General features: G+C 39.1%; 1 protein-coding gene across 16 annotated transcripts in view; it reads left to right on the top strand.

The window, feature by feature from the left end:
- Positions 1-25,277, top strand: part of CADPS (calcium dependent secretion activator) — a 481,100-nt gene that overhangs the window by 341,700 nt on the left and 114,123 nt on the right. For 8 of the 16 annotated variants that reach the window (XM_061195498.1, XM_061195491.1, XM_061195500.1 and 5 more), the window contains 4 exons: positions 13,229-13,330; positions 15,054-15,117; positions 15,524-15,647; positions 20,077-20,094. In XM_061195498.1, coding sequence (XP_061051481.1) covers positions 13,229-13,330; positions 15,054-15,117; positions 15,524-15,647; positions 20,077-20,094 — 308 coding nt within the window. Of the gene's footprint in view, positions 1-13,228; positions 13,331-15,053; positions 15,118-15,523; positions 15,648-18,002; positions 18,072-18,905; positions 18,924-20,076; positions 20,095-25,277 lie in introns of all 16 variants that reach the window. The other 8 variants (XM_061195494.1, XM_061195496.1, XM_061195497.1 and 5 more) reach the window with 3 other exon arrangements.

Below are 25,277 nucleotides of genomic sequence, written 5' to 3'. Positions count from 1 at the left end.
TGCTCTCTTTGTGAATTGGTAAAATGGCAAATTCGTGGCTTTTATTCCCTTTTAAAATAGATGTACAGTTATCTCCAGTGTTATCCTTATGTCCTTCTTCACCTTCCCTATCTCGCCCCAAATTAACATTGACATTTTAAAGTTTTGTTGCTGAGGTCTTGAAATGGGTATTCTGACCCTGGCATTGCCAAACTACACAGAGTTCACAAGGAGGTATGCTGTATGTTTCAGCATGAATTTATTCACTTGAATATTTCTAAGTCTTAATATATATACAGTTCACTTGTAGGCAGACCAAATGAAAATGCCAATTTTCACTTCCTAGAGAATGTAGCAGGCTGTCAGTCAATGTATGCAGGTCCAATAGTGAAGGTCAAAGAATGCCCCGATCCCATGTGGACACCCATCTTCTGAACTTGCAGTATACAAGGATGAAGGTGGAGTGCAGTTTTGTGTTTCCCTGTGAGGGTCAGACCGCAAGATAGAAGTAGCTTGCAGCCAGTAAGAAAGTGCATAGAGCGTTGTAGGTGCCTGAAGGAAGCCTCTCTGGCTGCTGTCCAAGGTGCTGCGTTTGGCGTGATCAGCACTGAAGCAGAGCAGAGAGTAAATGGCCGCACTTGTTGGAGCCTGACCTATTCCCTGTGCCGTGAAAAACTACCGAAAAGGATTGTGAGTGGCACGTTGAGGCTTATACATATAAGGGTCTATGTTTGCATTGCATTTTTAAAGGAAGAAGAAATTGTAATATTAAATATCAGTTGTGTGGAATTCTGCAGTTTACAGAGTGCTTTCATACATTCTATCTCATTTGCTATAGCATTTTCAGGTTAGCTCCTTTGACACCCATTTTGCAGATGATGAAACTGAATTCTGTAAATTGAGGTGGCAAACCCAGATATTCTGGGTCCAAAGCTCTTCCTCTTTGTACTACATCAGCACTGCACATAGATTCGAAAGATCTGAGTATTAGAGCCTGTTCTGCATAAATCTGGGATTATCATATCTCATTTCTATACCTCAGTTTTCTCATCTGCAAAATGAGCACATAGAGCATCTGTAATATCCCATCAACCTGTAAAATTATCTTCTGTGGGTTATAATAACAAGTAAAATAGTCCATTTTTAGATTTCATAAGTAACATTTAAATAAAATAAGGATAATTGCCACCATTTAATAAGTGTTTGCTATATGCCAAGCACTGTGTGAAGTGCTATTTACATATATTATCTCATTTTATACTTATTGCATCACTGTGAGATCTGTATTGTTATTATCCTCACCTAACAGATGAGGAGTTTGAGGCTCAGATATATTCAGTCACTTGCTTCGTAGCAAATACATGTGTGGACCTAATTCAAACATGGATATTCTGACTTTGGAGCTTGCATTTGTAACCTGTCTGCCTTACTACCTGCCCAGCATTAGCATTTGTGTATAGTGTGAGATGCAAATTCAGCCATTTGATATGATTTCAGCATTTCCAGTTGAGATACTCTAGCAGCCATCTGAATTAATTAAAGACTTTTCCATTTTTGTCCTAAAGATGTCCAAAATCAGTTTGGCCCACCTGGTAATTTTGACCTTGTGGAAAAAGTCAGAGTGTATCTGGAGTTTTAGACCACCTAAAAGGAGAGTCTCCTTTGAACACCAATTAACAGCCTTTTGGTACTGGAAAAAAACCCCCACCATTTTCCTACCTCTTTCACCGGGATGAACACTGTTTGTATGTGGAGAGGTTATCTGTTCTTTGACCCACAATAAGAGGGAACTCATGACTCATGGAAACAAATTGCCCTTTAACTGAATTTAACTGAACAATAGAGTTCATTCCTATTGTCATCTCACAACCAACTTTAGATTAGGTAAAAAGTAGCTTTTTACCTAATTTTCAATTTTTTACATATTAATAACTCAGCAGCCCCCTAGGTGAAGGCAGAGCCCGGCCCTACTGCAACTGGACATCATTAGTGCTTGCTCAGGTGCTGGTGACTGACTTTATCCCACCTTCTTTGAAAACCTGTGCCCTATCTCTGTGAAACACTAGGCCTACTTGAATCCAAAATATCTAATCCAAAGTAGACATATCTGGTCAATCAGGAAGGTGTTTGCTGTTCATAATTCCAAGCAGTGGAAGATAAGGAACCGTCACATGTTTGGAATCTTTTAGCATAGTGGTTCTTGACTAGGGGTGATCTCTTCCCCCGGGGACACTTGGCAATGTCTGGAGACATTTTTGATTGTCACACTGGGCAAGGGCGGTGCTGTTGTCATCTATGGGTAGAGGCCTGTTATGTTTCTAAATACCCTACAATGCATAGGGCAGCCCCCTGCAAACAAAACCCAAAACATCAAACTTCCAGGTGATGGGATGAAATTTCTCCTTTTTACTTGGATTTTGGTTTCTTTTACACAGACGTATTCTGTGTGTAAAGGCATGACACTGATTTTCAGCTTGTGCAGGGGTTGTCACACTGTAGTGTGCATATAAGTCACAGGGGGAGTTTGTTAAAATGGAGAGTATGAGGACCCATCCTCAAATAATTTCATTCAGCAAGTCTTAGATGGAGCCAAGCATCTGCCCTTTTAATCAGTTCCTCCCCACGTATTTCTAAGGCATTTGGTCTGCAGATCCTACTTATGCAAGGCCTTGGTAGTCTAACTTGGCTGCACATTGGAATCACTTAAAGAGCCTAAGAAATGTTGACGCCTTAGCCCCGCCTGCAGAGGTTCTGATTTAGTTAGTCTGGGATATGGCCTAAGCATCATGGTTTTAAAATCTTATATGTAGCAACATTTAAGAACCGCTGATTGAGGGAACATTAGTTTGGACTAGCTCTTTAAAACTGAACCCATTTTCTCAAAGAGAGAGGGAAAGAAAAGGAAAATGTGGGTATGTTCAGCTGGTTGCACTTGGCGATCATCAGATCCACAGATGTAAATCGCTATATCTTCTAATTTTTAAATCAGTTCCTAAGGTTGCAGTACTTAATTTTCACCATAATATTTTTAGTATTCTTTCTAGATGACATTTAGATTAACATCACTTTGGTCACTGTCCCACAGTGACAAGGCAATCAAACAGCTCCGATGATTGCAAGTTGCGTCAATGTGTCTTGGATCCCTTTATTATTGGGATTGGAAATTTTTCTCATTTACATTATTATTTAACATTTCTTGAATGCCAGTGCTGTTCTTCACATATGGCCTGCAGAGAAAGTACATTGTATCAGCAATTAACAAATCCATAATGCCAACCGCCCCAATCCAAAGTAAGCTGCGTAGATTAATGAGTCTGTAAGCAGATGTAAGAGGGCATGAGTACTAAAAATCTCTGAAAATGTGTCCAAGGATTCTTTTGGGAGATGTATTTGGAGCCAAGGTGCCACTTGTGTGCAGAGACCATGCGATCCCTGTGGCTTAGATCTGAGTAACTGAACACTCAGATGGAACTCACTTTTCTCCTCTGTTACTCCATCAGCTTCCCTAAGTCAGTAAGTGGTTCCATCCACCCAGCTGCCCAAGACAAAACCTTGGGAGCCATCCTTGATGTTTCCTCCCTTAGCACGTCGCAAGGATTCGATTACCGTGCCCTGTCAACGCCCTTAAATATCTCTCAAGTCCATCCACTTCTCCTCTTCGATGCCACTGCCAGAGTTCAGGTCTCTGTCTTCTCTCCCCTGGACCACAGCTTTATTGACCATGTCCTTGCCTCCAATGTGGGTCCCTCACTCCCAATCCATGTCACATAATGGTTTCCTTTATTTCTTTTTGGGGAATGCCTAGGTGGAAGTAAATGAGTCATTTTGCATATGTATATTTTTCCTTCTTCTCCAATTTCTCCTTCCCTCCTTCCCTCCTTCCCTTCCTCCCTTTCTCTCTCTCCATGTTACACACACATACACCCATCATGACATTATGTCTGGTGCTTTTTAACTCTCCCTCCCCAAATGAGAGAGAAAAGACTATAGCAGGGTAGTTCTCTTTTACCATCCTGTGAATACAGCAGTCTGGTAGCAGGCAGGCATGGGTGGGGGATGACAGTGACATTCACATTCTTGGTCTCATGTTACACACTGACACAGGCATTATTGCACTTGTGGACAGGAGCACGTGGCTGGTTGGCCTCCTCTTCTGGCTCTGAGCAGGTAGTGCTGGCCTTACAGATGTCTGCGTGATGCTCTCTAAATCCTAAAGAACCAGCTTCACCTAATCGGAAGGACTTCTAAGAAGGAGAAGGAAATAAGTCCAAACACATTTCAAGTAAAAATCTGCATCCCAAGAAAAAATTTTCTCTAGAGCTTATATTCTAACTTTTAACCCATGTGACTCTCTTCCTAAAGGAAATTTGTCCCATGACAATAGCATATTTTCCAGCTCAGACACAAAATCTTATAAAATGTGCTGCATCATCTGTCTCACTGGTGCAGTCTCTCTGGCCCATGGCAAACCATTCAAATAATGTGCATTTTCCTTCTAAAATTCCACCAGTGTGTCCTCATGCTGTGGTTGTCAGATTCATTGGTGCAAAAACATATTTTCAGATGTCACACTCTATTTAGGTAGGGTAGGTGTGATACCCAAAAGCCACACGTATTACTGCTCTGACCACTCAGAAATCTATACATAAGGTCATAGGGTGTTCAGGGTGGAATTAAAAACCTAATTGTCTATGTTTGTCTAGAAATAACGAAACCCACCTCTTCGCTTAGTCCTCAAAAAGAAAAATCTATGTAATACAAATTTTGGAAACTGGTCCTTCTCTGGGGAAAGAAATATGTACTTTCCTGCGATGCATACATCTTATACCATTTCTCTAATCATCTGTTGGCTTCTTGCTTCATTCAGTACCTGGGCAGAGCCTGAACCACTTTAACTAATGTCGTTGTGCCAGTAACATCCACATTCTGTGAGATTGTTCAGAGGGAGGGACTTCTCCATCACTCCCATCCTCATAAGAGAATGAAGACACCTTCTGTTATTGTTGGGTTATAGCTACATATTTAGAAAAGCAGTAAACAAGTCAGAAAAGACTTGACTTGTGTATTTTTGCCCTCTCCTAGCCTCTTTTTCAAACTGACTAAAGCCAACCTCAAGAAGCTTCAATGTGCATTTGTAATGTAAAAACTGCTTGTTGTTCCTCCCTATCTTACTGTTTGTGATACAAACACTTGATATATTTGTTTTAGCAGCGTGTCTAAGCCCCAGGGCATCAGGGCATAATTAGAAAAGGGCATGGGCTGGAGGGAGAGGAGGAAGAAAGGGTAAGGCTGGGCTTTCATAATGAAGCAGTGACTACGGGACTGGACGGACGTGAGAGTCCTAATTACAATTTATAATTAACCTAGAGATTATACATACCATCCAGAGCAGTGAGTGGGGATGTCTCCTTGTGAGATGATGATGCTTTGGTGCGGTCTTGAATGTGTAGTTATTAACCATTTGAAAGAGACAAAGGAAAATATTCCACACTAGGATCAAATTCGAAAGTATCATTCTGAAAGTTGTTAAGGATTAAGAATTGCTAGAAGAAGTCAGTTTTTTAAAAAAAGAGAAGTTAAGAAAGTGTGTTTGGTCTAAATGTTCTATTTAGGGACCATTACAAGGAACGGCTACTAAAATATTCTGTTCCACTCTGACCCTTTCAGCTCTCGTGTTTCTGGGCTGGAACATTTTTGTAGCACGTAGGATTCAGTTATCGTGCTTGTTTACGGACATTTTCATGGATCTGTAATGCGGTCTGCAGGCATGCATCCATTTGGAGAGAGAGAATATATCATGTTTACGGTGCCTGCACCGGCATATGTGGACATTTGCATTTGGAGAGAAAGTATATTCCCACTTCAACTGGAGTTTTACCCTTTGTTGATAGTGATTGGAGCTTAAAGCTGGCTGTATGCAGAGAGGTGGACCAGACGCTCTTTCCTCTTTTGTTGAATTCACACATTTCTTTTTACACTGGATTCTACACTTGATCACCAAATAGATGCAATAGCAGAACACATCAATCATTGTATGCTTTGAATTAATTTAGTAACCTGACCTTCTTGAAAAGATATCTTACCTTCCCAGCGGAGGTTTTGTGGCCCGGCTTTCAACATAATGTGGAGAACCCTGGTAGCAGGATAATTAAACGCTAGGACTCTGTGTGCTCACCTGGGTGAGTAGCAACAATTTAACGCCCCCAAAGAGGTCATTTCACTTTCACAAAACACAAGGAAGCTTGAATTCTTTGGCTCAAATGTTCACACTTAATTTCAAGCATCAAAATAAAGTGTTTCACATTAAAAGGCTTGTGCTTAATCATATTGGATTAATCCTACAATAGACATTAATTAACAAGCTCTAGCTCAGAAACATTTGGGGAAAGGGAGAAGAATTTGCATAACTAGTCCTAAAGTGTGGGCAGTCGGGTTAGGATCATTTTAATCTGACAAAAAAAAAAAAACCAAAGGAACCCAGAAAAACACAACTCTAGATGTATTATTATTTGTGACATGGCTCAAGATGGGAGGCTGTGAGGAGAGTGAAGATGACAGAACTGGTGCTAACCACTTTGACAAGAACTTGAAGAGCAGCCGACGTGACATCTTTCCTATCGTGCTGCCGAAAATGTCAACTTTGTGAAGGACAGTGAGAAAATGGTTTGCCGAAAACTTGAAAGGTGGATTCCAGAGATGCCTGCTGTGTCAGATGCAATATAGTCTGTCGTGGCCCGAGAGACCCACTTTGGGCTCCGATGATGGCCTGCAGGTGGGAGAGCTTCCAGTCTTTGACAGGGCTCCAAAAATGACTGCACTGGACCTGCATATTGTCTCAAGTTTGCAGGATCATGATATACAAAAAGTGAGTGGTTAGCCAGTGTGCAGTTAGGTGGAACCAGTGACCAGGGACCACATTTCCTTGTCTTGTGTGTCTGTGTGTGAGTGTGTGTGTGTTGCTAAAGCTAGGTTCAGAGGCATCAATGCTTCTACTAAAATTGGGAGCCAGAGGATGTGTGCTTTATGAACTTACATCAGTTCCACATAAGTAACAAAAACTAACTCTGGATAATCTAAGCAAAAGGGAGTTTATGGGGATGATGCCAGGAGCCTCAAAAAAAAAAAAAAAAAAAAGGGAGGGGGAAACTGGAATCAAGGCAGCAACAGAAAAGTAGGAAACAGGATCAAAGCAGTGGTCCAGTCCTTACCTGCACATTGGAATGACCTAGGGAGCTTTAACTTGACATGTGTAGGCCCTGCTGCAGACACATTGAATCAGAGCTTGAGGGTGGGACCTCTCAAAGCTCTCTACTGGTTCTAAGATACAGTCAGAGATTAAGAACTACCGACCTGGGAGAACAAGCTGGGCAGGGCACAGCTGCTGAGACAGCAAACCCCACCAGTTTCTTTTATCCTTACATCATTTATGTGCTATAAAGGTTGCGGGAACGAGTGTCCAGTTGGCTGAGTGCAGTTCAGAGTCCAGCTAAGATGTATAGCGACCACCCAAGGCAGGAGCTGGCCTGCAGGAAGCCCTCGGCATTGACAGCGGGAGAGTAGTCTCCTCAGTTTACACACAATGCAGCCAAGGTCATTCCTCCAAAGGAAATTCGAGTGCCCTTAGGAAGTGGCGATGGACCCTAAGAAGTGCAAAACCACCGGCAGAAAATGCATCAGTCAGGATACAAGAGGGCAGAGGATTCAGGCTCCTAGACACACGTTCTGAGTAAAGACACATCTCAGCCTGGGATTTGCTAGGTAGGAGTTTAAAAATCCAGCTTCAGCCCTCCTCTTCTCTCATTCTTTGTGATTCCTTAAGTGTTAGAAGTATTGAGAAAAGAACAAGATGCAGAGCCAGTTTTATGACAATTATAGAATCACCCCCAAATGTTTCCAAAACAGAGAAACAAAAGCATGGCTTCTGAGAGACAGCAATACAGTTCTTCTACTTATTTTGCAGCCAGCACTGCTTGGAATGGCACCTAGAAAACAGTGCAAATGCCATTTTTGGAAGGGGTTGCCAGCTTCATAAGTGGACCATATATTTCTTAGAGAAGATCTCTGGTTCCACATTCACTCAATCCAAGGGAAATTGGGAACCCTGGGTTCCCAACTCCAAAAATACCCTTTCATGCATTCAGCCACCCACAAAATATTTTTTCGCTCTAAGGCAGAGGTTCTCAAAGTAAGGTTCCCCGAACCAGCAGTACCAGAGAACTTGTTAGAAATGCCAGTTCTCAGGTCCCACCCCAGATCTGTTGAATCAGAAACTCTGAGGTGCCCCAGCAGTCTGAGTTGTCACAAGCTTTCCAGGTGACTCTGAGGCAGGCCCAGGTGGCCACTACTCTAGGGAAAGTATTTCATTGCTTCTGTGAAAACAGTGCTCCCTATATATTGAACCAGGATTTTTCAGTTAGTAGATCCATAGAAATCTACCAAAACCTGTACAATTAACATTGACAGATTATAGGGGTCAATGGAAGAGAAATCGATGTTTGACAGAATTTTCAATAATAACTATGAGAAATCAAACACCCCACAAAGGATATTTTTGCTTTTTTAACTGATGGAGTGAAAACCTGTGATCTTGGACAAATTATATTTTTCTTGCACATCTCTCCCTCAGTGTGTAAGATAACACCCCCTGTTACCAGTATCATTTCAGAGCAATTCCGGCAATTACAAATAAATGTGCATTGGATGTCGAAATTGTGATGTGTTTTATCACCTGTTTTTGTTGGTGAACTCCGTACTATGTGTCTCACAGACTCAGATTGGTTTGTTTCATTTATTTAAAATGAAACTATTCACACTGACGTAGGCGATTAAGAAGCAAATTTAAGAAATGACAATAAGTTTTAGTTGTTTACCTTTTTTGAATAGGGAGATTAACAGTGTTCACAAAGTAGTTCAAGGAGACACGGAAGCTGCCATCTGATACCTTTAATAGTTATAAATGTGAATCATCAGAACAAAAGGGGAAAAAACATAATCAGATTTTATGTTTATAATACCCTTTGTAGTGAGAATTACAGGAAAGCCAGGCACAGACTAAATGTTCAGTTTTTATCATCTCAAACACAAATCTAAAAGCTGCCTTCTAATTGCCTAATTGCCTTAGAAGGCTTGTTGGGTAAGGAAGGAATGATTTTCTTCACAGAGAGGTTTATTTCCTAATAATGGCCACAAACATCTCTGGGATGCCTATGTTAAATGGTTTTCAGGCTTTTTCCTGTGATCTATAAACTCCTCTCTGAATTGTACCTTATATTTAATAGCATTTTTCTCTGGCTTAATTCCCTGCTAAGAAACAAAATGCTTAAAATGGCTCGACTTTTCCCAAATCAATTGTGTGCATGTACACACGCCAATTGTATAAACGTGTGTTCAGTACATTAGCAAGCTGAATTTTGTATAAACAAAATTCAAAAGCCACAGCTAAAGAAAGTTGTAGATTATAACAGACACATGAGACGTTACTACAGAAAGTGTCACATGTATTTCATGGGGCCAGTGAATTCATCCTGAGATTTAACTATAGATTTGTGGGCATTTTATGTTTAAATAATTTTTAAATAAACTTCGTAAATTAACATTTGAGATTTTTCCTGAAAATTTGAAAATAAGGACACGTGTATAGATTCCAACAGCCTACCTGATATTTACCATTTTGCCTCTAAGTTCAGGAGGGTGTGAAGAAATGGACTGTATAGGATTTTACTATTTACGGGTATTTTCTACAAAGTGGATGAGGGGAAGTTTTTTCTTTTTTCAAGTAGGGCATTTTTAGTACTTAAAAAGAAGGGAAGCTGACCAATAAACCCCTAACAGGAGGTACACTGCTATCATTTGCCAAGTCTTTTGTGCAGTCAGACTGGTCTAGTATACAGGATTTTCCCAACTTCTGCTGGATCCTTGAGAAGGCCTATAAATAAGACCATTTGTTTGGTCTCAAGATGACTTGCATTTGCAAACTGAAGAATGTTCCAATAGAAGTTTCATGGTGACGCACCAATCTGCAAACTGGCTCAGCCAGTAGTCAAAACAAGTCACTACAAGATCTGGGAGCTGAAGACTTTGAATGGGTCAGATTATCCTTCGTCTAATTTGGCACAGATAAATTTGGGCTATAAATATGCAGCCTTCCTTTGTATTTTCAACTTGAATGGGCCAAAGGAAATAAGGAAAATGTGTGTGAACCTATTGGTAATTCAGAAACATGAGAATACAGTGATTAAACTGAAATTCACTTATTTATGCCAAGGTCATTCTTTTTATTAAATGAGCAGTAGTTCTCTAAGATTGAAAAATAGCCTATGTGGTTAGTTCTTTTTTCCACCCTTATTGAGATATTAACATATACCGTATGTAAGTTTAAGATGTACAATGGGATGATTTGATACACGGATACATTGTAAAATGATTACTGCATAAGGTTAGTTTCGTATAATTACTCTGTGTGTATGTGTGTGTGTGTGTGTGTGTGTGTGTGTGTGTGTGTGTATAACATTTAAGATCTACTCTCTTGACAGCTTTCAAGTAAATAATACAGTACTATTAATTGTAGTCACCATAGGGTATATTAGATCCCCAGAACTTATTCCTCTTATAGCTGGAAGTTTGTACCCTTTGACCAACATCTTCCCATTTCACCCACTCCCCAGCCTCTGGCAACCACCATTCTCCTCTCTATTTCTATGAGTTCAGCTTCTTTAGATACCACATATAGGTAATATGTGTTTATCATACACATATCAGTGTTTACCTTACTGTCTCATTTATTTCACTTAGCATAATGCCTTCTTTTTGTGGCTGAATAATTTTCCACTGTGTATGTATCCTTTATCCGTTCAGTTCATCTGTCAATAGATAATATTGTCAATAAACAACATAGGTTGTTTCCCTATCTTGGCTATTGTAAGTAATGCTGCAGTTAACATGGGGGTGCAGATATATCTTCAAGATAGTGATTTTCCAGATGTAGGGAACAAACGTATGGACACCAAAGGGGGAAAGCAGAGGGTGAGGGGGGTGATGGTGGTGGGATGAATTAGGAGATTGGGATTGACATAGATACACTAATATGTATAAAATAGATAACTAATAAGAACCTGCTGTATAAAAAATTAAATAAATAAATAAATGAGAAAAAAAAAAGATACTGATTTTCTTTTTTTCAGATACATATACATACCCAGAAGTGGGATTGCTAGATCATATGGCAGTTTTATTTTTAATTTTTGAGAAACCTCCATACTGGTCTCCATAGTGGCTGCAGCAGTTTACCTTCCCACCAACAGTGCAGGAGGGTTCATTTTTCTCCACAGCCTCTCCAGCACGTATTTGTTGTCTTGTTTTGAGAACAGCCATTCTGGCAGGTGTGGGGTGATATCTCACTGCAGTTTTGATTTGTATTTCCTTGATGATTAATGATGTTGAGCATCTTTTCATGTACCTAATGGCCATTTGTATGTCTTCTTTGGGAAAAAGTCTATGTCCTCTGCCTATTTTTAATCAAATTATTTGGAGGTTTTTCTATTTTTTAAGAGTTTGTTCTATATTTTGAATATTAACCCCTTATCAAATAGATGGCTTGCAAATATTTTCTCTCATTCCATAGGTTGTCTCTTTTTTTTTAGCAATAACAATAGCAAACATTTATTGAGCACTTATGTGCCAGGGGATTTGTATATGTTATCATGTTCCATGTGCTAATTAACCCTTATAGAAACCCTCAGGAAGGACTGTTTTTATCCCTGTTTGACAGATAAGGAAACTGAGTCTCAAAGAAGTCACAAACTATTAAGTGAGAAATCCAGCTTTAGGTGTTAGGCAGCTGTAGGTTGTCTTTACATTTTGCTATGCAGAAGCTTTTTAATTTGCTAAAGTGTCTCTTTTTTTGTCTTGTCTATTTTGCTTCTGTTGTTTGTGCTTTGGTGTCATATTCAAAAAAATTATTGCCAAGACCAATGTCAAAGAACTTTTCCTCTATATTTCCTTCTAGGATTTTTACAGCTTCAGGTCTTACATTTAAGTCTTTAATCCATTTTGAGTTCTTTTTAGTGAATGTTCTCATATAAGGATCTAGTTTCATTCTTTTGCATGTGGATATCCAGTTTTCCCAATGCCACTTATTGAAGAAACTATCCTTTCCCCATTGAGTATTCTTGGCTCCCTTGTCAAATATTAGTTGACCATACATGTGAGGGCTTATTTCTGGGCTCTCAACTCTGTTCCATTGGTCTATATGTTTGTTTTTATGCCAGTACCATACTGTTTTGATTACTACAGCTTTGTAATATAGTTTGAATTCAGGAATTGTGATTCCTCCAACTTTGTTCTTTCTCAGGATTCCTTTGGTTATTTGGGACTTTTGTGGTTCCTTACAAATTTTAGGATTTTTTTTTTTTCTATTTCTGTGAAAAAAATCCCACTGGAATTTTGATAGGGATTGCATAGAATTTATAGATGGCTTTGGGTATTACAGACATGTTAACTATATTAATTCTTACAATCCATGTACACAAGATATCTTTCCATTTATTTGAGTTTTCTTCAATTTCTTTCATCAAGGTCTTGTAATTTGTACAATGTCTTGTAATTTGTTCTTTAGTTAATACATGAGTGGTGAAATTAATCCGAACATCTGTAGTTATAATCTGGAAAGTGAGTCATTTAACAGCATTTACCTCTGGGAAATATAGACACTTACAAGACTCCTGGTTTTCATAGGAGTTTGTGTGCATAGTTCAGGAGTCCCAAACATAAGTGCTGACAAGAGAGACAGGTAACGTAAATTAGAGATATGGACCAGGAGAGTGCCTCCCTCAGCTAAGGAAGAAGCTGTTTGTTGCCCCTCTCCGATTAATGCCAGCTGTTCCAAATTTGCAAGAGAATTGTATCATAAAACTTTCCTAATGTAAAAAATGTTGGCAAGCAGTTCAAAATTTCAAAAGGCTGTGAGCCAAACAGAGCAGGTCTAGAGGTTGGCTTTAACCTGCAAGCCACCCCTTTGTACATTTTACCATTTCACAATAAATGAGCGACAGTTCTGCAAATGTCTCCAAATGATAACCTCAAAATACCCCATCCCCTCTAGTCGCTGGCACTGAAAAGCAGGACTTCTCCTAAGGTCACATCGATCACTGTAGTTGTTCTTCTAAAATGGACAGTTTCCTCCTGCTAGAGATTTGATTTGATGGTGTCAGCATATGAGGTTCCCGTCACCTCATGACATGTCTTCTTTCAGGCCTGATGGAATTGGAACTGTGACTGTTGAAGAAAAGGAACGTTTTGAAGAAATCAAAGAGAGACTCCGAGTTCTGTTGGAAAATCAGATTACACATTTTAGGTAAGGATCTGGGGTTAAAGGGCTTTTTAGGAGGATGAGACTGGGGAGGGGCAAATTAAGGGCTTGATTTTCTAAAACTGTAAATCTATCAGAGACACACTAAGTATTAGAAATAGCTGAATGAGGACCTACTGGATAGCACAGAGGACTATACTCAATATTTTTTAATAACCTATAAGTGAAAAGAATCTGAGAAAGAATATATGTTATATATATATATAACTGAATCAGTTTGCTATACACCTGAAACTAACACAACATTGTAAACCAACTATACTTCAGTAAAAAAAAATACGAAAGAAATAGCTGAATGAATAAGCCAACCAAGACAGTGTTCCCCAATATCCAGGAGACTTTGAAATCTTAAGTTCATTTTATTTCCACTAAAAGAACAAAGCCCTCTTTGTGTAAGCTGACCCTGATCATCAATCTATCTAAAACATCTACTAAAATGTTGAATTTGACGCTTCTTCAAGGTTTTTAAATACAACAGTGAAAAATCCTGTGAATCACTTCTCATAGGGAAGGAAGGCAGTGGTACCCAGAAGAGCATCCCCACCTTCTCCATTACCTGAAAACAGGATGAGTGGGCTATGTGGGGAAAGAAAGAATCTTGGTTCAACCTTGACAGACTGATCATTCACTTCCCCACATGCTCGAGACAGCTCGCGGGTCTGGGCTTGAGCCTTGCACCACACAGCCCACTTCTTCCTTAGAATAAATTAGATATTTTTAATGCTGCACTGGTGGTTCTGAACCAGAGATCTTGGAATAGGAGCTCATCAATAGTAAGAGCATTTATAATAGCATAGTAAATAGTTCCTATTTATTAAATGCATCCTGTGCACTACATAGGGAACTAGAGGCTGGATAAGCATGAACTCATTATTTTTTTATTCTCAGGACAATTTGTAAGGTAGTTATTGTAATTCCCATTGAAACAAGGAGTAAACCGAGGTTGAGAGAAGTTAAGTAACTTGCCCCAGCCCTCTCGGCCAGCAAGTGGAAGAAATGGCATACATACATAGGATAGTCTGGGTTTCAATAGCCCATCCTTTTCCTTTTGTACCACGAGGAAGAGTGTCTTGAAAGGCTTATGACAGCCTGAAATAGTTACTAGAACTCTTAGTGGTACCTGACATAGGTACCATCTGTGCCATCAAAAACCTCCTGGATAAATCTTTACTGATCATACACTCTATGCTAGATACATTGCCAATAGCAAAAGATCAAATAACAATTAAAAACTACAATCAAGGAAGGACAATTAGTAGAATCATGAACTTGCTCAAAATACACTCCTGTATTTCCTATCTTAATCCTCTGGAGATTTAGGTAAGTGTGTTTGAATTTTAGCCTGTTTCAACTAATATTGTTTAATGCCGGTCTGGTCTCAATAATTATATATAAGGTCACATTTGAGCTAACAAATGGTTCTCCTTCACAACAGAAATCTAAACAGAGCCTTATGTCATCACTGGAAATATTCTTTTCTGCTGCAGACATTTGCAGAGTCTCTCTTTAGTCATTATTCACACATACACATATATACATTATATACACACATATATGGTGTGAATTCAGATTAGCATAACACAACGTGACAAAATAAAAAGCATTTTCTGTTCCTCAGAGGGAGTTGCCATAGGAATCAAGTTACAGCATATTTCATTCTAAAATGTAATTGATTCAGGCAACCTGAACATTTTTCTGTCCTTTTTAGGTATTGCTTTCCATTTGGTCGACCTGAAGGTGCTTTGAAAGCTACCCTCTCACTCTTGGAAAGGGTAAGAATGAAAGTAAAAGACAAATGATACATACACAGAGACATAAACATCATGGTAATTAAATATTGTGGTTGAATGGCCTAGTTTGTCATTTCTAAAGGATTTGTTTACCATTCATCAAATACCAGAATAAATATGAAGAAATTGCCAAAATTCTAGATATTTTATCTCCAGACTCTCAAATAGTTAGGATATATTGAAGATACGCTCCTTGCCCTTGCATGATTCATGGACAGGCTTTGACATCCTAACTGTGCACTGGAATTTTTTCTCTTTAACAATGGTGCTCAATCCATGTTAAGTTGCAAAGAGGCATTCACAACTAATTTTAAACTGAATTCTTTAAACGTAAATGAGTAACACATTTTGTTGAACCATCTTAAGAACCTAGTTTTTCCACCTATAGGTCTTGATGAAAGATATTGTTACCCCAGTACCACAAGAGGAGGTAAAAACAGTCATCCGTAAATGTCTAGAGCAGGCTGCTTTAGTCAACTATTCTCGGCTGTCAGAGTATGCCAAAATCGAAGGTAAGGCCCCCTTCTGCCCCCAATTTTTAATTTAAATTTTGGTATGCCTCCCTAGGGAAGTCTCTCTCTTTTCCGATGGGCACCAGAAAACAGTGGCCCATCTCTGTATGTTAAGCTGAAACTTGAAAGCACTTGAAATGGGATAGCTTCCTCAGCTGTGGCCACATAAATGATTGAAGGCACAGGGGCTCAGGAAACGGTCTTTGTAGGGAAGGATTTTGAATATAGGATGTTATCAGACAACTAAGGTCCTTCCAAGAGGCTGTGTTGGCCCTGACTTTGCTCTGTGGCTAATGTTTTTCTATGAAAGAGTTCTGTAGGGTGGCTACCTTCTTTAAATAGAGGAAAACTAAACAGTTTGTTGTCCACTGTTGATAGCATTGGAAGTAAAACAGGAATTGAATAAAGCAACATCAAGATTTTGCCTAACTCTTTCTTGTCTCTTGAACGTATCTCGTCTCTCGGTAGCTTTTCAAACTTGATGGCAGGTTAGTATTCGGCTGTCTCTGACGGCTCCTGGTTTGCTTTAGATCTTATTCAATCTTGTTACTCCAAACCTAGGATGGTTGTTATCACTGCCCTCTCAAGTTTTAGGGAAGTGGTCACTAATGACCAAGTAATCGCCCAAAGGCACTTTGAGTCCACTCTACTTGAGAAGATATGGTTCTTTGGGACCTGTTCATTTGCAAAGATATTAATCACTTTTCATTGTTACCCTGTTGGCTGCTATAGGGTGATTTGAAAACCACACCCAACTTGACCGTGGTGTAAGTGTATAAATGTGGAAGTTCTGTGTGCAAAACTCAATGTGTCCGCATTCTGGAATCTGATGTTCTCTCATGTGAAACACCCAAACAAAACCAGCAAATACCCATAGTCTGCCTTCAGGACATGACTGGGAAAAAAAAAAATAAGAGAGACCTAATCAACTACCAAAACCCCATCACTTACCTTGGCAAAGTCCTTGTTTCCTTAGAGAATTAGGTTAAGATCATGTCAAATACGCAGTGTTCTGTACATTCCATGTCCTCCCTCTCTCAATTTTGTCTGTCTGACAATGCAAATTGTGTACCAGTGGTAATGAATTCGTTGTTATGCATCCAGGGAGAAACACTTAAGAATTGGGCACTAAAAGGATGTTTATCAACTCTTGACTTGGTAATGAGTGACAAAAATAGAGGAACAAGGAGATCGTTAAAGGGCTATATTAGCAAATAATGATTCCAGCATTTACCGTCCCAGGACATAATGATTGGTTGTATTTGTTAAAGTCAACCGGGTACCTAGTAATTCTAGGCCAGGCCAGGCATGGGATGGGATCAAGAAACATTCTGTTGCCACGTCTGCTGCCTCGTGTGTAGGTCTTGGTCTAGCTATGACTAGTCTTTTGGTAAGATCTGCTCTCTTCTTTCAGATAAATATATCCAAAAACAAACTTTAAGATCTGTAAGTAAAAATGCATTCATTTCTGAAGTAGATCAGCTGGTCTGTAATTTCCTTTTGTGCCTCAATTCTTCTTGGTTGTGTTAACTATCTTTTGCACTGTGACTTTTAGGGCTGGGGATTCTTTGAAGAAACCAATCTTTTTTTTCCAACTCTCTTTTCAGAGAAGTACCTCATTCCACACTACCTGCTCTCTTCCGCTTCTCTCCTTCCTTGTCCGTGATTGGCTCAGCCACTTTTTGACGTTACCCCTGCAAAAGTGGCTGTGACACCAATTTCAAAGCATGCTGGGATTGTTAATTCAGACAACCCAACATCCTCTGGCTGCATGTATCAGGTTTTCTTTCATGAACATAGTCCACCATAGGCTGAGACATGGCAGCTTTAAAGATATTACTACCAGACAACTTTCTTTTACAAGGTTCTGATCCTACCCCCGGCAAAGAAATCTTGCATTTTGACATTTGAGATTCTCTGTGACCATTAACAGCTTAGTTCCCTGAGAATGTTGGAAAGAAGTTGTAGTAATATTGCTGGAGACTATGTTTATGAAGAAATACCTCAAAAGCCTTAGATACTAAAGTCTGAAATCCTTAGTATCTTGGAGCCTTCAATCAATGAAATTCTGTTTCCCTTTATTCATGATGTTTTCGGTCATTGTATTCTTGCAAATAATTCTAAAGAGACGTGTAAAATCATGGTCACAATCTCTCTCGTGACTCACGGCATGCTGAATGGTTAATCCAGTAGATCTCCAATTTTGAAACTCCTTTTTCTTTTATCCTGTGTTTATCCCAGAATATTCTGTGGCTATTTTCCTTTGAGCTAATGTAACGTTTTCCTCTAACCTATGACCTATAACCTCTTGACCTCTGACCTAAGCCTCTTGCATGCCCAAATCCTCTTTTATAGGGAAAAAGAGAGAAATGTATGAGCATCCTGTCTTCTGCTTGGCCTCCCAAGTGATGGATTTAACCATTCGTGAGTACCTACCACCTCCTCGCCATGCTGTCTTCACTCTTTCTGTTTTCATTATTTCAAGAAAATTCAGATCCAAACCAACTCACTCTCCTTGCTTCAAGTTTTTTAGCATTGGCTTGTCTGTTGATTCTGTCTGTGAAACCCAGTGTGAGAAGTCCAGTCACTTTTATCAGCCTAACACAGGTTAGACAATTAAGCCATTTGTTTGTGATAAACTCAGATTTGTCTGTAAGTTTTTCAGTTATTCTCTGTCTGTGACCTGAATGCATTTTTACTTTGCTTGTGTGTAACCCCAGTTTGTAAAGTGCTTGTCACTGGTACACAATCAAAAGGTAGCAGCTAGGTGGGGAGCAATGTGTTAGGTGTCAGATAAAGGACAGTTGGGGCAAAACCGTGCTTTCTTTTCCATGTTTAAGATGTCAAACTGTTGTGGGTAGATCACATAGGGTGGTCCATTCTCTGTAAAAGTTAGATCTTATATGCCTCCTGTCTGTTCTCGCAAACTGGGAAGCTTTTTCTTGTTCTTTCTGGAGATTTGGAGTTGTCCTCATCCTCTAAGCTCTGGCTAGAACATATGACTTAGTTGTCACTTGGAGAGTTAATGTATGTTTCACAGCTTGATTTCACATTAAACTTAATTTGACTAATTTTCTATTTGTGCAGCATTGACCCCACACTTCTGGGCGGTGGGAACTCAAGGGCAACTTTTTCTTTCCAATATCATGTATCACACATAAGTGGGGGGCATTTTGGTTCACTTGCTCATTAATCCTTGCATATGTGTTCTTGTTTCTCTCTCTCTTCTCTCCTTGTCGTGCTTTCTCTTTCAAATAGAGAATCAAAAGGACGCAGGTGAACCAATTGTATATGCATTATAAACCATCAGGACTGTTGAGTTATATTTAGTTTTTGTTTCTGTTTTTGTTTTTTAATAGCTCCTTAACGTATGTACTCCCAAAGACTGATGCGGAGTCGCAGTAATACTTAAGGAGTTAATTTGTGCTGTCTAACTACATCTCATGCCCACTAGTTGTTGACCTCTATAGAGCAGAATTTCTGTAAAGGCATAAGTTTTGAAGGAACAGAACCCTGGTTTGCTGTGGAGCTTCATTTCATCTTTGGTTTCAGGATTCCAGTGATTTGGCCTCATGTGCTTTTTTAAAAAAAACAGTGACTGAAGCAAACTAATCTTCCTCTTTGTTTTTCATTTCTTTTTCCTGTTTTCTGCCCTATTGAGAAGTTTGTGTTCTTTGATGAATGTTTCTCGGCCAAGGCAGAGAGGAGCTGTGTCCGTGTTGTTCTTGTATGTATCACGTGATGAGGCAGGATGCACGCACAGGTGGCTAAACAGGGGCCGTTGCTAGAAGTTTCACGAGAGGAAAGCCCTTAAATGTTTTCTGGCTTTGGCAATTTCCTTCTTGTTTGGTCCCCAAACTTCTGAGTATATTTTGAGGAAAGCTCGAACTTAAAACTTTAATAAATATATAGTATGGATCATGGTTTTAAGGTCTAAAGGATTCTCCAAAGATAATTATCATCTGATTAGAATTGAATGCATTCCAATCAGTTCAGAAAGCATTTTTGAGCAGGTGCCAAGCACCAGGCTAGCAATAAGTATTTGAAGACTCACAAACCTGTGTTCAAGGCATACAGGCCTTTTTCTCCCTGGAAGGAAAGGTGTTCATTTATTCATTCACTCATTAATTCATTCATTCATTAGACAAGTGCTTAGTGGGAGACTACCATGTGCCAGGTACAGTGGTAAAAGCCAGGGACTATGTAAACAAGAGGCAACAGCTGTTACCCTTACGGAGCATATGTGTCAATAGGTGCATAAGTGTAAATTACAAATTCAGTACGCAGCAACACCGATTGGTATAGAGTTGTATGTAAGAGGGCCTTGTCAGAAAACCATGGAAGTCTTCACAAGAATGGCAAGCTTGGACTTCGTCTTGAAAGATGAAATAGAATCAGTGAAAAGGAGGTGGGATTGGAAAATGGAGAGGCACCCTAGATAAAGAGAGTAATATGTGCAAATACATAAAACCGTAGAGTTAATAAAAATAGCTAAAGCTTATTAAGTGTGTATTACACGCCAGGTACAACTCTAAGCAGTTTATGTATATTCACTCATTTAATCCTCAAAACCCCTTCTGCGGTAGCTACTACTATTATTCCCATTTTAGACATGAGCAAACTGAGATATGGAGAGGTTAAATAACACACTCCTAGAAGATTAAGTGAAACTAGAGTCTTCTTAAGAGTAAGCAGAGCTGGGGCGCCCAGGCATGTGATGGCCTGAGCGCGTGATGTGGTCAACGCCAAGGTCCTCATGGGAAAAAAAAAAGAAGAAAAAGAAAAATAATTGGGCAAGCCTTCAAGATGGCGGAGCAGTAGGGCGTGGAGATCACCTTCCTCCCCACAAATACATCAAAACTACATCTACATGTGGAACAACTCCTACGGAACACCTACTGAATGCTGGCATAAGACCTCAGACTTCCCAAAAGACGCCCGCAGGCGACCTACACACAGAGGCGGGGCCAAATCCAAAGCTGACCCCCAGGAGCTGTGCAAACAAAGAAGAGAAAGGGAAATCTCTCCCAGCAGCCTCAGGAGCAGCGGATTAAATCTCCACGGTCAACTTGATGTACCCTGCATCTCTGGAATACCTGAATAGACAACAAATCATCCCAAAATTGAGGCGGTGGACTATGGGAGCAACTATAGCCTTGGGGTTTGCTTTCTGCATCTAATTTGTTTCTGGTTTTATGTTTATCTTAGTTTAGTATTTAGAGCTTATTATCATTGGTAGATTTGTTTATTGATTTGGTTGCTCTCTTCCTTTTTTTTTTTTAATATATATTTTTTTCCTTTTTCTCTTTTTGTGAGTCTGTATGTGTATGCTGCTTTGTGTGATTTTGTCTGTATAGCTTTGCTTTTGCCATTTGTCCTAGGGTTCTCACTGTCCAGTTGTTTTGGTTTCTTTTTTGTTTGTTTGTTTCTTAGTATCGTTTTTAGCTCTGGTTATCATTGGTGGATTTGTTTTTTGGTTTGGTTGCTCTCTTCTTTCTTTCTCTCTCTTTTTTTAAATTACTTTTTTATTTCTTTATTTTTAATACTTTTTTCTATTTTAATAACTTTATTTTATATATTTATTTTCTTTCTTTCTTTCTTTCTTTCTTTTCCCTCCCTTTTCTTCTGAGCCATGTGGCTGACAGGGTCTTGGTGCTCTGGCTGGTGTCAGATCTGAGCCTCTGAGGTGGGAGAGCTGAGTCCAGGACACTGGTCCACCAGAGACCTCCAGGCCCAACGTAATATCAAATGGCGAGAGCTCTCCCAGAGATCTCCATCTCAATGCTAACACCCAGCTCCACTCAATGACCAGCAAGCTACAGTGCTGGACACACTATGCCAAACAACTAGCAAGACAGGAACACAACCCCACCCATTAGCAGAGAGGCTGCCTAAAATCATAATAAGGTCACAGACACCCCAGAACACACAACCGGATGCAGTCCTGCCCACCACAAAGACAAGATCCAGCCTCATCCACCAGAACACAGGCACTAGTCCCCTCCACCAGGAAGCCTACACAACCCACTGAATCAACCTTACCCACTGGGAGCAGACACCAAAAACAATGGGAACTACGAACAGCAGCCTGTGAAAAGGAGACCCCAAACACAGTAAGTTAAGCAAAATGAGAAGACAGAAAAACACACAGCAGATAAAGGAACAAGGTAAAAACCCACCAGACCAAATAAATGAAGAGGAAATAGGCTGTCTACCTGAAAAAGAATTCAGAGTAATGATAGTAAAGATGATCCAAAATCTTGGAACTAGAATGGAGAAAATACAAGAAACGTTTAACAAGGACCTAGAAGAACTAAAGAGCAAACAAACAATGATGAACAACACAATAAATGAAATTTAAAATTCTCTAGAAGGAATCAATAGCAGAATAACTGAGGCAGAAGAACGGATAAGTGACCTGGAAGATAAAATAGTGGAAATAACTACTGCAGAGCAGAATAAAAAAAAAAAGAATGAAAAGAATTGAGGACAGTCTCAGAGACCTCTGGGACAACATTAAATGCACCAACATTCAAATTATAGGGGTCCCAGAAGACGAAGAGAAAAAGAAAGGGACTGAGAGAATATTTGAGGAGATTATAGTTGAAAACTTCCTTAATATGGGAAAGGAAATAGTCAATCAAGTCCAGGAAGCGCAGAGAGTCCCATACAGGATAAATCCAAGGATAAACATGCCAAGACACATATTAATCAAACTATCAAAAATTAAATACAATTAAATTGTAGCAAGGGAAAAGCAACAACTAACATACAAGGGAATTCCCATAAGGTTAACAGCTGATGTTTCAGCAGAAACTCTGCAAGCCAGAAGGGAATGGCAGGACATATTTAAAGTGATGAAAGGGAAAAACCTACAACCAAGATTACTCTACCCAGCAAGGATCTCATTCAGATTCGACGGAGAAATTAAAACCTTTACAGATAAGCAAAAGCTAAGAGAATTCAGCACCACCAAACCAGCTCTACAACAAATGCTAAAGGAACTTCTCTAGGCAGGAAACACAAAAGAAGGAAAAGACTTACAATAACAAACCCAAAACATTTAAGAAAATGGGAATAGGAACATACATATTGATAACTACCTTAAATGTAAATGGATTAAATGCTCCAACCAAAAGACATAGACTGGCTGAATGGATACAAAAACAAGATCCGTATATATACTGTCTACAAGAGACCCACTTCAGACCTAGGGACACATACAGATTGAAGATGAGGGGATGGAAAAAGATATTCCATGCAAATGGAAATCAAAAGAAAGCTGGAGTAGCAATACTCGTATCAGATAAAATAGACTTTAAAATAAAGACTATTACAAGAGACAAAGAGGACAGTACCTAATGATCAAAGGCTCAATCCAGGAAGGAGATATAACAATTATAAATATTTATGCACCCAACACAGGAGCACCTCAATACATAAGGCAAATGCTAACAGCCATAAAAGGGGAAATCGACAGTAACACAATCGTAGTAGGGGACTTAGCACCCCACTTTCACCAATGGACAGATCATCCAAAATGAAAATAAATAAGGAAACACAAGCTTTAAATGATACATTAAACAAAATGGACCTAATTGATATTTATAGGGCATTCCATCCAAAAACAGCAGATTACACTTTCTTCTCAAGTGCTCATGGAACATTCTCCAGGATAGATCATATTTTGGGTAACAAATCAAGCCTCGGTAAATTTAAGAAAATTGAAATCGTATCGAGTATCTTTTCCAACCACAACACTATGACACTAGATGTCAATTACAGGAAAAAAAGCTGTAAAAAATACAAACGCATGGAGGCTAAACAATACACTACTAAATAACCAAGAGATCACTGAGGAAATCAAAAATAGCTAGAAACACATGAGAATGAAAACATGACAACCCAAAACCTATGGGATGCAGCAAAAGCAGTTCTAAGAGGGAGGTTTATAGCAATACAATCCTACCTCAAGAAACAAGAAACATCTCAAATAAACAAGCTAACCTTACACCTAAAGCAATTAGAGAAAGAAGAACAAAAAAACCCCAAAGTTAGCAGAAGGAAAGAAATCATAAAGATCAGATCAGAAATAAATGAATAAGAAATGAAGGAAACAATAGCAAAGATCAGTAAAACTAAAAGCTGGTTCTTTGAGAAGATAAACAAAATTGATAAACCATTAGCTAGACTCATCGAGAAAAAAAGGGAGAAGACTCAAATCAATAGAAATGAAAAAGGAGAAGTAACACCTGACACTGCAGAAATACAAAGGATCATGAGAGATTACTACAAGCAACTCTATGCCAATAAAATGCCAATAAAAAGGACAACCTGGAAGAAATGGACAAATTCTTAGAAAAGCGCAACCTTCCGAGACTGAACCAGGAAGAAATAGAAAATATAAACAGATCAATCACAAATACTGAAATTGAAACTGATTAAAAATCTTCCAACAAACAAAAGCCCAGGACCAGATGGCTTCACAGGTGAATTCTATCAAACATTTAGAGAAGAGCTAACACCTATCCTTCTCAAATTCTTCCAAAATATAGCAGAGGGAGGAACACTCCCAAACTCATTCTACGAGGCCACCATCACCCTGATACCAAAACCAGACAAAGGTGCCACAATAAAAGAAAACTACAGGCCAATATCACTGATGAACATAGATGCAAAAATCCTCAACAAAATACTAGCAAATAGAATCCAACAGCATATTCAAAGGATCATACACCATGATCAAATGGGGTTTATCCCAGGAATGCAAGGATCCTTCAATATATGCAAATCAATCAATGTGATACACCATATTAACAAATTGAAGGAGAAAAACCATGTGATCATCTCAAGATGCAGAAAAAGCTCCCAACAAAATTCAATACTCATTTATGATAAAAACCCTCCAGAAAGTAGGCATAGAGGGAACTTACCTCAACATAATAAAGGCCATATATGACAGACCCACAGCCAACATGGCTCTCATTGGTGAAAAACTGAAACCATTTCCACTAAGATCAGGAAGAAGGCAAGGTTGCCCACTCTCATCACTGCTATTCAACATAGTTTTGGAAGTTTTAGCCACAGCAATCAGAGAAGAAAAAGAAATAAAAGGAATCCAAATCGGAAAAGAAGAAGTAAATCTGTCACTGTTTGCAGATGACATGATACTATACATAGAGAATCCTAAAGATGCTACCAGAAAACTACAAGAGCTAATCAATGAATTTGGTATAGTAGCAGGATACAAAATTTATGCCAGAAATCTCTTGCATTCCTATACACTAATGATGAAAAATCTGAAAGAGAAATTAAGGAAACACTCCCATTTACCACTGCTACAAAAAGAATAAAATACCTAGGAATAAACCTACCTAAGGAGACAAGACAAAAGACCTGTATGCCGAAAACTATAAGACACTGATGAAAGAAATTAAAGAGGATATAAACCGATGGATAGATATACCATGTTCTTGGATTGGAAGAATCAACCTTGTGAAAATGACTACCCAAAGCAATCTACAGATTCAGTGCAATCCCTATCAAACTACCAATGACATTTTTCACAGAAGTAGAACAAAAAATTTCACAGTTTGTATGGAAACACAAAAGACCCCGAATAGCCAAAGC

The sequence above is a fragment of the Eubalaena glacialis genome, chromosome 7 (assembly GCF_028564815.1).
Source record: "Eubalaena glacialis isolate mEubGla1 chromosome 7, mEubGla1.1.hap2.+ XY, whole genome shotgun sequence".
Lineage (NCBI taxonomy): Eukaryota > Metazoa > Chordata > Mammalia > Artiodactyla > Balaenidae > Eubalaena > Eubalaena glacialis.
Note: the sequence above shows the minus strand (reverse complement) of the source record. Positions and strands in the feature narration are given on the sequence as shown.